This window comes from Micropterus salmoides, unplaced genomic scaffold (assembly GCF_014851395.1).
Source record: "Micropterus salmoides isolate LMB-PRFRI ecotype aquatic unplaced genomic scaffold, ASM1485139v1 Ms_hic_scaffold_5, whole genome shotgun sequence".
Classification (NCBI taxonomy): Eukaryota; Metazoa; Chordata; class Actinopteri; order Centrarchiformes; family Centrarchidae; genus Micropterus; species Micropterus salmoides.
Window position 1 is genome coordinate 4,063,860 of NW_024044237.1, and position 12,848 is coordinate 4,076,707.

The 12,848-nt window shown below is 42.0% G+C and overlaps 1 protein-coding gene across 2 annotated transcripts; it reads right to left on the reverse strand.

Moving 5' to 3' along the window:
- Nucleotides 1-2,884: 2,884 nt before the first annotated feature.
- hars (histidyl-tRNA synthetase) lies at nt 2,885-12,819 on the reverse strand. Of its 2 annotated transcripts, XM_038698788.1 has the most exons (14): nt 12,644-12,792; nt 10,055-10,431; nt 9,810-9,899; nt 8,288-8,407; nt 8,085-8,180; nt 7,026-7,151; nt 6,776-6,883; nt 6,583-6,681; nt 6,355-6,448; nt 5,613-5,740; nt 5,146-5,418; nt 4,940-5,056; nt 3,772-3,918; nt 2,885-3,576 (listed from the first exon to the last, which is right to left on the reverse strand). In XM_038698788.1, exons 2-14 carry the CDS (start codon nt 10,154-10,156, stop codon nt 3,517-3,519), a joined length of 1,560 nt encoding a protein of 519 aa, XP_038554716.1. In that variant the 5' UTR covers nt 10,157-10,431; nt 12,644-12,792; the 3' UTR covers nt 2,885-3,516. The 2 variants fall into 2 exon arrangements, with proteins under 2 accessions (XP_038554716.1, XP_038554717.1); XM_038698789.1 differs by lacking the exon at nt 10,055-10,431 and having other exon boundaries at nt 12,644-12,819.
- Nucleotides 12,820-12,848: the final 29 nt, after the last annotated feature.

Here is a 12,848-nt window from a genome sequence, read left to right on the forward strand (position 1 = left end):
AAAAAGTTATACATGCATAATTTGACACACAATTGTATGTCTTAAAAAATGAATACAAGAACAACATATGTAATGCTGTATCTTTCATTAATGCTTGGTTTCTTACATTAATCTTGATGTAGTGCTGCCTGTTTTCTGCTCATCATCTATCTGTGGCTTTTTTTTTTTTCGTAAAGCGTCTGTCGTCTTTTCCATCATCCACTATCTGACGCGTTTTTGTAAAGTCGTCTTTTCTGTTCAGCAAAAATTCCTTCAGCAAGTTCACTCAAAGCTCACACAGTCTGTAATAATCAGAGGTTGGAAGTTGACAATCAAACCCTTAATCTAAATAATTCAGTAATTAAACATGTAGTCTCAATCGGTAATTAAACATGTAGTCTTAATATCAGCAGACTAACACATCAACAGTCTCTCCTGTAGTCATAACAACAGTAGATAACGGCAGAACGAAGCATGCACTGTCACAGCAGATTTTGAACACCTGCAGCCTCTCCTGCAGTCAGTACTCCCACTCAGAGATCTAACCACAGTGAGCTTGTTTCTGTGTTCATGACTACAGTTCACCACTTATAAGTAAAGACAAGGCACATCTAGGTAAAAAGAAAATGATTAAGGATAATAAAATGATTAAGAATGATTATTTAAGAAAGATTAATACTGATTAAGGATAATCATGACTGTTTCTTGACTGATGTCTGTTTTTTGTCTGCACTGCCCCCCCCCCCTCTGTGTCTTAGGCATGCCCTCTGCTGATCATGCTATTTTAAACACAACCTGACTTTATGGAATGTCAGTGTCTTTTGTGCTCTGTGCTAGAGACAGGACATTCTTACTGTGATGGACTATATTGATGTATGTTTTGTAACACAATTTTTTACTAACTCTGCTTCTACATTTTCCTTTGCTGGTGTCTTGATGCTGCCTTGCTGTCTCACTGTGCTTCCACACTCTGCTCCCAAAGCACACGTGCACGTCTTACTGCTGAGCCTGGGCAGTTAGATACAAAAAGGAGCTGTAGGGTTTTAACACTGTGATCCTAACTTTACACTATAAAATAACACTTTAAATGAGGACAATGTAGACCACCATCGCTCTAATAATTAATGACAACAATTTAGGCTATGATACACAATAAGTACCCACCCAGCCACAGCCTGTTCACCCTGCTGCCTTCTAGGAAGAGATAAAGAACTTTCAGCTGTCTTACCACCAGACTGCAGCTTTTCCCCCCAAGCTATCAGACTGTTAAACTCTAATTCATCTGCAGAAAAAAACTTTTTGATATGTTTTGTCTGTGCTGAACTCGCCCCTGACCACCCGAGCACATGGCCCCAGAAACACTGCTTCAGCAGTGTCACATGAGAAATCTTTTCATTGGATGCTAAATTAATACAAAAAGTGCAGAATGAGTCATCAAGGTTTTAAAATGGTTTTCCAAATGACAAACTCTTAAATATCATCAAGAATACCTACAAAATAACTTTTATTGTCATTGACGGACCAGATACTGCCATAGTGGTGCAAAGCCAATCATATAAAACATTTAAACATGGATTGTGGGAATGGGAGATTTTGTTATTATGTTTCTCTAAAAACCCGCTGGGCAGACTGCGCATCATTCATACTGTCTTGCCTTCATTTGCCTATTTGGCACTGAAGTAATCCAAAAGTAACTAAAAGTAGTCAGGTTACATTACTTTTATTTTGTGGTACTTGGATTACCTTACTGATTACATTTTTAAACAAGTAATTAGTAATTGTACCGGATTACACTTTTAAAGTAACCCTCCCAACCCTGCTAGGCAATATATTCATAAAAGAGCAAGTTATTGAAATTATTCACTTGTAATGTGCCTAATGTGCAAGTATTTTATTAATTTATTTTCATGTTTATTTACAAACTCTCAGGTGTGAAATGTTTGAGGATAGTCACTAATTAAAACAGCAGTGGTTTGAGATTTTTATGTTTTATGTAAAAAGTTATTGAAGATTGAAACGGATGTGTTGCAATTTGCAGTCCCTAACTCCGCCTGTAGCGACAGGCGCGTTTGACAAATATTGCATTGCGCTCGACTGCTTCGTTATCTTTAGTGATTTTGTGGTAATCACAACTGTGAAACCCCTAGGTTGGGAACCACTGGACTAAAGAAGCAAACTGTATATAAAGTATTTAGAACAAGTTAACTGAATATAAAGTAGCTCCTACTTGAGCAGCTACAACAGTAACATGCTGCAGTATTAACAAGCTATAATGTCAAACAGAATCAGTCAGAGGAGACATTTTACTGTACAACTAGTACTTTTAGTGCCGATACTACTAACATACTTCTAAAAAAGTAGGAATTTGACCTTGTGGAGTATGTGAATACCTCTTCCACCGCTGTCTAACACTTGCTTGATACATTATAGCAATAATCATGCCTGCACTTATTATTAAACTTGTTGTGCATGATAATACAGGTTGAAAAATCTTCACATTATAGTACACAGTGTAACTGCAAAAAGTAAAATGTGTCATGATGTCCACCGTCGATTTCCAATCCCCAGCACTGCAAGTGTTCTCTTGGCCACAGAGGTAAGAACCTGCCTGGAAAACCTCTGCAGCACGCCATCCTGCAGGCCCTCACAGTTGTTGCATGGCCCCTACAGACTAGCAGAAGAGTTGTGCGACATCGTACCAAAATACCATAATTTGGGCTGTGGCCAAGAAAATCCAGTCAAGGATTTAATGTAAAGCCATTTAGTTTGAAAATATCTTGGAGGGGAAACAGCATAGGTTTTAAGATATGGATCTCTAAAATAAAAAAAACCCTACAGCAGTAACTGTAACTTGTCTTCAAAACCAAGCACACAAACAAGCTGATTTCATGACCGACACAGCAGCTGATCTTTGACCAAGATGATGAATGTGTTTATTTCAGACTTGACAGTACAGGTTTGATACAGGAAGAAATTAGCATGTTTGCAAGAGTTTCTATGAGATGATATATTGCAGTTCATGTCTAACAGAGTTTCTCATCCTTGGTCCTGGACAGATAAAGCATATCTTAAGGAACGCTGCTCTTTAAAGAGATTTCTTTTCTCTGGCCAAACTGATCTCCAGCAGCTTTATGGACAATAACAAAGTGACTTCTTGGACTGGAAAAGTTTAAGCTCAGTTTGACCTCAGAGCACACGATTGTTCCAAAACACATTACAGTGGATGTAAACTGCAACTGATTTCCTGGATGTTGTTCTCTAATGACAGTGTTGTAAGAAACATCATGTTAAACACTCCCTGTTAGCTTTTTGGCTTGTTGCTCTGTTACAGCGAGCGTGAGTGCAGCGTGAGCACCACTCGCTCCATATGAAACCAGTCTAAGTGGCTGCGATGGAGATGAGGTTGGATGTGTGTTTTCAGGGCTGCGTGATGTCCAACATGCTCTACAGAGGACGAGACAAGAAATTCTGCAGAGTGTCTGTGTTTGAAGCAGTCAGGTGATGTGGTTGGGCTTGTGGCTGAACAGAGGGGAGTGGCTAGGCCTCAGAGGTCCTCCTCCTGATCTCACCTATAAGATCTGCTCTGGAAATATCAACCTGTGGAGAGAAAAACAACCCCGTTGGTAAATGAACACACAACAGATAGAATTTGATTGTCAAAACTCTGGACTTTTAATTAAAAACTTATTTCTAAAGACTACAGCAAGTCCACCACCGCGGCGCGTCGGCCGAGGTGTACTGATGAAAGAGCCAGCTGCAGGCTACACTGTGTGTGTTCTGCGTCAACCGTACCTCCTCTCTGGTGGCCACGACGCGCAGCTTGACCACTCCATCTTTCAGCTCCTGTTCTCCCAGTATGGCCACCAGCGGGATCCCAGACTCCTCGCAGTGCTGCAGCTGACTCAGCAGTTTGGGGTTCTTCTTGTACATCACCTCCGCCTGGACACAGACACGCACAACAGATAAATATTTAACAGTCTCAGAGCATCTAAGAACAAAGCGGGATTCAGGAAGTCACCACCAAAATAAAGAACGGTTAATGTTGATTTTATACAGAACTCCACAATGTGGCAAGAACAGCCCTGCAATCCAGGAATTATACCCTCAGAGGTCTCAGAAACATCCTCAAGGCACAAAGTCTTTTTAAATAGTCGGTGAAATTCAGGACATTTTGATAGGCTGTTGCAGTTGTCAGATATTTATTTAGCATTCATGCATGATGCCTGCTGTTTGTTGATGGCGGTGCCCGTCGACCTGCTGACAGAACGCAGCACGGAAGCAGGTGAAATGTTTGATAATATCAGGGGCACTTCTCTAATACCGCTACCTTTAAAGGACCGGAGCGTTTTATCCTCGTCATTACTCATTACGTCATTAAAAAGTCAACCTCTCGTCTTTCTCCATTAAAAAAACAAATGTCTAGTTTTTCTATATTACTGATGTGTAACAAGCCAATTATAACAAATGGTCTTATCAACAGACTATATATTGTGTATTACACTGTAGGGTGAACAGTTGTATTTGAATTCATATTTATAAATCAGATTTCAAACTAACAAAGCAAAACTCAGCAGGTTTAGAGATCATTTGTGGCAACTGAAAATAAAATTATTAAAAAAACCATTTTCGTGCTGAAAAGTGAAGCTGCGGTACTCTTTTTTTTAAAGTCTTCATCATAGAACCATAAAGCTAATGTACTGCTGCAACACATAGAAAGGTAGTTGTAAGCTAGTTAACGCGAAGCTTTGCGCAAAAGATCGGCTTTTTAAAATCTGATATTTGTGGTCACATGACCTCCTCATAAATGTTCCCAGCTTTGAGAAATTTAAAGCAGGACATGTAAAAGATCTTCACTTGATTTTAACATTGTGACTGGAAGTGAACAGAAAAAAAGAGGAAATGGAAATAATGGCCGACAATTCAGAAACACACACACACACACACACACACACACACACACCTTAATGCCAGCGTTCCAGAGCTCAGTGAGGAGTTTGAGTCTCTCCTCCAGCAGGTTCTTCTGCGCAGACGCCACCATGACCTGAACCTCTGTGGTCCGAACCTTCTCTGCTGAGGCCTGAACAACACAACACTGTCAGCGTCTGGATATCTACACACACCTGTTATCAATACACCAATAAAACCGTTTCATTTCCGACACATTACCTCAGCCTTCTGCTCCATGATGGAAAAGATCCTCTCGATACCGATGCTGACGCCCACACATGGCACTTTCCTGCTCTTGGGGTCGAACATGCCCACCAGGCCGTCGTATCGACCCCCGCCGGCCACGCTGCCCACACTGACGCTCTCCTCTGCAGGTGCCCCGTTTTGGGCTTCAGTGGACACCGGGGCCACGCCCGCCTGAGTCAGAACCCCCTCATAAATGACTCCTGTGTAATAGTCCAGACCCCGGGCCAGACTGAGGTCAAACACCACCTGGAGATGACGGAGTGAGAAAAGTGGAGGAAAGAAAGAAAAAAGGAAACCGGAGTAGAACAGCAACATGGTGAAGAGAGAAGAAAAACACCACAGGGGAAAATGACAAAGTGTTAACATGCATCTAAATTTATTCTCTAATCATTACTGTAAGAAACAATATTCTGGGACGCGTGACTAACAGCAGGTCTCACCTTGTCTGTGACCTGGAAGAGCTGCAGGTAGCTGAAGAGCAGCTTTATGTCAGACAGGCCAGCACAGGCCTGCTTACTCTGAGACATCTTCTGGTCCTGAAGGAGGCGCTCTGCTAAGTCCATTCCACCTACAACATAAGCAGTAGCCTGTTTACACATCCAGCACACACAGCAAGTCCACTAATCGCTCTCTTGTTGCACCAGCTCCTGGGGGAAATATCTGGCTCTTTAGCTGCTAAATGCTGCACTGCGTTCACCAGCTGGTGTCTAACTGTGTCTGCTGCTTGCTGCAGAGCAGCCAGTGTACAGAAGCTTTAGAGCTTTATCACTGAACACAGCTGCTGGAAATGAGGTTGAGGAGTGTGGCTCTTCAGTATCAGAAAATAACAGGGCCTGAATGAACAATGGCCTTGACAATTTCTGAAAGCCAAAGCGGACTTTCTCAAATTGCTTGTTTAGCCCAACGAACAGCCCAAAATCAAAAGCTATTTAACAGCATCCATGCTTTGGAAAAGATATCCCTCTCTGAAGGACGCGTCAGTGGTGAAGCATTGTTTGTTTTATCTGTACAGACGCTGGACTGGTAACAGCTGAAAGCAAACTCTTAAGTTTGGAGTTTGACCTTTTTCGTCCTATAGGGAATGTTGTTTCTATGCTGCTGACAGAAAGCCTGTTCTGAGGACAGTGATAAATGCTTCGCTAGCATTACTCGCATCATGTGTGAACTTCGGGAAAGTCTCACCCTGCATACTGACGTACTCCCCAATCTGGTCGGCAGCCTCCTCCGACAGGCCCTTCTCATTCACCATCTCCTTCTTCACGTCCTCCCAGGGCATCTACGTTTGGACAGCAGAAAACGGCATGCGGAGATGGGTCACATCGGGCTAACCATAACCATCGTCTATGAAAGTGGCCTTCATAACAACAGAGCTGAGAGGCTCGGTGCGGGCACAGCAGCAGGTCTCCATACCTTGTCCAGTTTATCCACTGTTGAACAGATGGTGCGGAACTTGTCATCAGGAACACCGCACACGGCAAACATCCCGTCGAGGATGCGTCTGTCGTTGACCTGGAAACGGAGGACGCGGTTACAGAGATAACACCTACTGATCTTAGTCTGTAAGTTTCATCTGTCAATTTTTCTGAACAAAAAGGTGACAAACCTTGATACGGAAGTCTCCGAGGTCCAGCTCACTGAGGATTTCATGGACGATCTTCAGACACTCAGCATCTGGTATCATGGCGTCATACTGCCCTGCTATGTCAAAATCCTGAAACACGCACACATTCATTACTTTACGTAGCACAGACAGTTAAAATCACAAAGATGAATTCATCCAGATCAGTTTCCAAAAGCTCGAACAAATCTGCCAGTGTGGCCGTAGTGAAAACGTGTATTTGAGGCCGACTCACACACTGGTAAAACTCTCTGTAGCGTCCGCGGGTCATGGCCGGGTTATCACGCCGGTAGACCTTAGCAATGTGGTAGCGCTTGATGTTGGTTATCTTGTTCATCGCCAGGTAGCGGGCGAAGGGCACCTGTAAGAGTGCAGGTCAAGGACAACACACCGCTCTTTGCTTCGATGGAGGGGATCAAAGTTTAGGGGTTAATGTAGCCACACAAACAAAAACTCTGACAAAAAATTATTTGCTGTTTTTTTTTTCCATGACAAAAACGGGACGATAATAAAAACCTCTGAAATTACGAACTACGGTGTTATCTATTTCAATATTTCATGTGTGACATATGAATGAACGGACAAATAAATTGCTACTGTTTTAATGCAAACTCTCATTTAACCACCTACACTGTAGCTGCTGATTTGTCAAACAGTGTCCTCTGCCACCCACATTATCTTTAGTTCAGAAGTTGATTCAGCCATTTCACCTGTTGCACTCCCGTTAATCAGATTTATTTCTTTCATTTAAAACAGATTTATGGACTAAAGTCATCTACAATCCACTCACAATTAGACAAGCAGCTGCACCAAAACAGCTGGACAACCTATGAGAGCAGCAAAAGTAAGCTAACATTCCCACGGCCTGTGGATGTTCAGGTAATGTTACTTTCAGTCACGTATCTTTCCATCAGAAGGTGAGGACCTTGAAGGATTAATGTCGGCAGCCAACCATCAAAATGTTCCTCTAGATGTTCGCTCAAGAAATATCACTACGTTATCCAGGTTATCCAATGAGTGAACAGTATGTTAGTGAACGAGTGAGTGAATCAGCTTCTGAATGATAATGCTGCACTGCAGGGGACACAACAGGTATCTATGGTAACGCTAGTGCTAATGCTGTGTGAGCACGAACGACAGAGAAAGCGCTTTAGAGTTTATGATGGTACAGTAACTGGATTTGGTGTCAGTCTGAAGAGAGGGGTTGTTTTTTTTGGTTAGATGCTTTCAGAATTCTACTTGATGTTCCTGCTCAGCCAGCTGATGCTCATGGCGGTGAGTATTTAAAGGATACAGTGAGGTCATATCTGAGGGACAGCAGCTCTCCTCCTTGGTCTTTGAGGTCGTAGATGAGCTTGGAATCTTCTCCATACTTCCCTGTCAATGTTTCCTACGCGCCGCAGGGAGAGAGCAAACCTTCATGTTCGAGTTAAAAGTATGACATGTACTGAGCGGCAACCGTGATGACTTGCGTTCAAGCTTGTGTGAAACTCTTACCTTCAGCTCAAAAACAGGCGTGTCGATGGTCTCTGCTCCGTGGCGTTTGAAGCAGCTGATGATGGTGTTGAAGACTTTCTCTCTGATGGCCATCTGCTTGGGGTTGTAGTCCCTCGTTCCCTGACAGAGATAAGAGGTGTATGTCCATCAGCAGGGTTGGAGTGAATAAAGTGATTCAGTAGGAGTTTTAAGAATGTACTGTCCCACAAAAGATGATGTATAATAATGTAACATTATTTTTAACTTCTTAAGACTCATTGACTGCATAAACAGCACTTTTACATAACCCCATCTACAAACTGTGGTGTCTTTTAAATTGTGTTGTATTATATATCTTATTTAATGTTTAACTGTGTTACTTTGTACCTTGTGACGACCTGCCCGGGACTACTGATGGAAAATATTCTTTGGGGTAATTCTGGCATATTTACATTGCAGAAAAGCTAATATGTTCATTAACATGCACTTTCTCTTTTAAATAAATTAAAAAAAAAATAATTGTGCAAGGGGTCATGCTTTATAACTTTATAACATTTAAAATTAAAGCACATTTGATATGGTTTTCATACGTTTACATTATTATCATAAAGAGGTCATATTATGCTCCTTTTCAGGTTCATCATTTTATTTAGGGGTAGTACCAGAACAGGTTTACATGGTTTTTTCACATTGCTGCAGCTCCTCTTTTCATCCTGTGTTCAACCCTCGTTTTAGCTACAGAGTGATACATCTAACTTTTCTTTGTTGGGAGTTGCACATGCGCAGTACCTATTTAAGGACTTATAGCCAATCAGCTGTACATGTTGCCGACCAGCTTGGCAACATGGACTGGAGCAAGAGTTTCAGAGTGGTGAGTTATTAATCTGTAACAAAAGTCTCTTTCATCCATAAAGTTTTAACTGAGCTCTGTCTCTACATCACAGTAACAACTTTATGTCCACTGACTGCCTGGAGGGTAGCTAGTGTTTGGAAGGGAGAGGAGAGCTGTGTGCTGCAGCTCACTGTTTTTCCACCGCTGTTTTTGAGGGCATGTCTGACTAGCCGCTAGGCGAGCATTATGACTCGCATTTTTTGTGATGTCACATGGAAGCGGAAGTAAAGGCTGGACTACAAACGAGTTGTTTTCAGGCAGTTCAGAGCAGAGTTTTCTGTGGGAGATGGGAACTCCCTTTGGGCTGGACTTTTTCACTTTGCAAACCTGATAATTGCACAATAAAGGAGAGGGAAAAAAAACAAAAAGCAGAATACCACCTCTTTAATTTTATTTAGTTTATGCAAACAAAAAAGTGCTGCCAATTTTATTTGTGGTTTTCAAAATAAAACATGGTGAAATGGTTTCAGTGTGTGTATCAGTACTTTTTGAACATTTTAACACTACCATGATAATACTGATAACCATGATGATTTTGGTCACTCTGATAATGATGTGAAATTTTCAGAGAGTTTCATCTCTATTGTCTATTTAGTGGCCTGCATGTACTAAATGCTTGTGTGTGTGAATACAGCAGCGCTGTTGCCTTACCTTTGCTGTCTTGAGGACAAACTGATGTTTGCCATCATCTCCTCCTAACTGAGCCTTCAGCTCCAGCAGTTTGGCTACTTCTTCATCAATCTGCAGCACAAAGCAGGAGATAAACTTGTGAGCACTTAGTATAGAGGATTTATAACATAAACATTGTACATGTCAACATTAGCAAGCAAAACAGAGGACGTTTATTTACAGGAACTCTGCCAAACACACACAAACACACAGCAGCAGAGGCCTACCTGATCCACAGTGATGCCAGCGAAAGAACGCAGAGACGTTGCGGTCCGAAAGCCCACCAGACCACAGCGAGCACGAACACAAAACATGCCCAGCACGTTCATCCCACAGAACAGCGGGGGAAAAAGTCCGGAAGTTGAACAAGCAACAGTTCAGGAGTTCATCATGGGTACAGTAATGTCCAGTGGTAATGTCCACAGCAGCCAATCACCATGGTCAGTAGACAGAGAACCAGGAAGTGAGTTGAGTAACGATGACCAGGAGGGTTGGAGTCCCCAGACAGTCGGGTAGGTGATGGTGATGATGAAGGGTGAGGCAGGCCGAGGTCACCCGGGGTCAGGCAGGGAGAACAGGAGAAAAGTGGTAAGCAACCCTAGCACTAGGGGAGGGCGGGGCATGACGCATCATCATCATCATCATCACAGCGTGGAAGATAGAACATGAGATGTACCAAGTCAATCAAAGCAGCCAGCACAACCCAGCACCCCCACACACACACAGTCCTACTCTGATCCTAGTATCTAATCTAGGTGTCCAGTGTTTAGTGTTTCTAGTGTGTCTTGAATTTTAAAAGCTCCCGACATTTAAACCCCTGGTTAAGTGTGTCAGTTTTCCTAAAGTGTAGGTACGGCTGGGCGATATGGCCTAAATTGTTATCACGTTCATTATCAATAATCATCATTCAGTATTGATAATTATCAGGGTAAATGTCAAATCATTATTTCTTTCTAGTTTAAAAGCTGATTTTTGCTCCTGAGTGAAAGTTGAAGAAACCAGATGGTTTTATTTCTGGTCAGAACAAACACTTGATGCCAAACAGTGGATCACTTCACAAATCTGAGGCAGAACATTCAAATTCAAAACTATTATGATCAAATCTTTTTTCAACAAATATGATCAGTGAATCTTTTTTCAGTCCCTTTTCCTCAACAAAATAAATATCTTAATAGAAAAATTAAGTGCTAACTTGTTTGAGAGTCAAATTAATTTAATCAAACATTTATTGAACATTTGTTATATTGTTATAGAGGAAAATTATATTGCGATATTTATCATTGTTTTATTACCCAGCGCTAAGTGTAGGTGAATGATAATTTTCAAGAAGGAGAAATTGGACTTGTGTCTGCAGCCTCCAACTAAATCACAAATACATACTATGAGGCAATTTTACTTCTGACTGAGTGATCAAACCTCATGTGTTCATAGCACGGAGTACTGAAAACTGTCAAAGTTGGCACTGAATGTCAGATCATGTTGGCAGTCCTGTTTACTTCATTTTCAAGTTTTTCTGTTCTACTTATGTTAAGATCTTACGTAACACCTGAGGACGAGCTGCTGGACCTGCCACTCTCACTTCCAACACTACTGCTTGCACTGCCTATTTATGTCCAGAGGTTAGAACATGTGAGCCTAAACCTGCAGTCACTGGTGAAGTTGTGGTGGTACAAGCTCTGACAGACACTCACACCCTGACAAACAGCAGAGGATTCAGACCAAACACAACACAGACAAATAAAGGAGGACACAGAAAGAGCTTACAGAAAATAAGGTCAGAAAGGAGACGGACTGAGGCTGCTTTCTGTGGACTATTCAGCACCTTCACCGAGAAACAGGTGGCATAATAATTGAGGTTCTTTAATTTGATAGAACCTGTGTGACATCTGGTGTGGCATCAGACCACCGTTCTGATACTTGCACCAGAAGACGCCTGATTAGCTTAGCTAACATTATAAAACATCTGATAACTTCCGCCTGTGTTAATAAGGCAAGTTATTGCATCAGCAATCCGTTTTAGACTAAACGTTACATAGTTGTCTAAAAACGTCCTGGTAAGTAAAGTAACAAAATTGACAATATGTGATTTTTGAGCCGGTTGGCTGCTTTCTGTCAGCTCCACCTCACTCTGTTAGCGCTAGCTAGCTAGCTAGCCGGTAGCCAGCTAACTCACCAGAACGCAGAGGGTGCACGGGGCTGCTTAGCCGTTAACTTAAAGCTAGCAGTTAGCTGGTCCAGCTAAAATTGAACCACCGGTAGGAAACAAACAATCCCTTATACCTGTGTGATGCAAGCCAAACAGCCAGTTGCCTCCGCGCTTTGAGCTAACCGTTAACTTGTGTCCTAACGGTGGACCTAACTTAGAAAAACAGCAGCAAATTTAAATGTTGACTCACGTATCACTGCAGTACAACAAGTAGTGGTGTCTTCCACTATTACATGCTGTCAGTTAACGTTAGCTATAAAGAACAGTGGAATATTAAGTTAACGTCATGTTCTTCTTTTAAACAGCCGACATATTTTATAACGGGAGTTTTAATTTAATTTTAACAGGTAAACTTTAACGTCGTAGACATGACGTAAATTAACGTTATGCGGACAACAAACGTGACACATTAAAAGTGAGATAGTGATGTACTAAAGGCCGCAATAATTTGGCAAAAGAAAGATAAACGACGTTTATCAGTTAGCTCTGCAGTATGAATGAAGTTGGCTGGCTAACGTTAGCAAGCAAGCCTTCAGTTAAATGCCAGGACATGCTGTTCGCCGCATGCTAACTAGTTGCCTCAGTTTCAAAGCTGGATCGGAGTACTGACCTGCTCTTTGCTCGCCTTCTCTGACTTTAACTTCCGAACGACTTCACCCTGGATTTTAATCGCTTCTTGCACCTGTGCCTTCCCTTCCATGGCTTTTCATCCAATATATTTCCACCGCTACTCTCACTTCCAGCGACCCTGCAGCTGTCAAGTCTGTGGTGGAGAAAACCGGATCCGGAAACAAGAGAAACACTTCCTGTAGCAA

What these genes read in the sequence shown, in the direction of transcription:
- hars (XM_038698788.1), bottom strand. Translation starts at nt 10,156, where the DNA reads ATGAACGTGCTGGGCATGTTTTGTGTTCGTGCTCGCTGTGGTCTGGTG. An exon ending in ACAGAGAGTTTTACCAGTGT is followed by an intron (nt 6,884 to 7,025) that starts GTGAGTCGGCCT and finishes TGCGTGTTTCAG; the next exon opens with GATTTTGACATAGCAGGGCA. An exon ending in TCTGGAACGCTGGCATTAAG is followed by an intron (nt 3,919 to 4,939) that starts GTGTGTGTGTGT and finishes GTCTGTGTCCAG; the next exon opens with GCGGAGGTGATGTACAAGAA.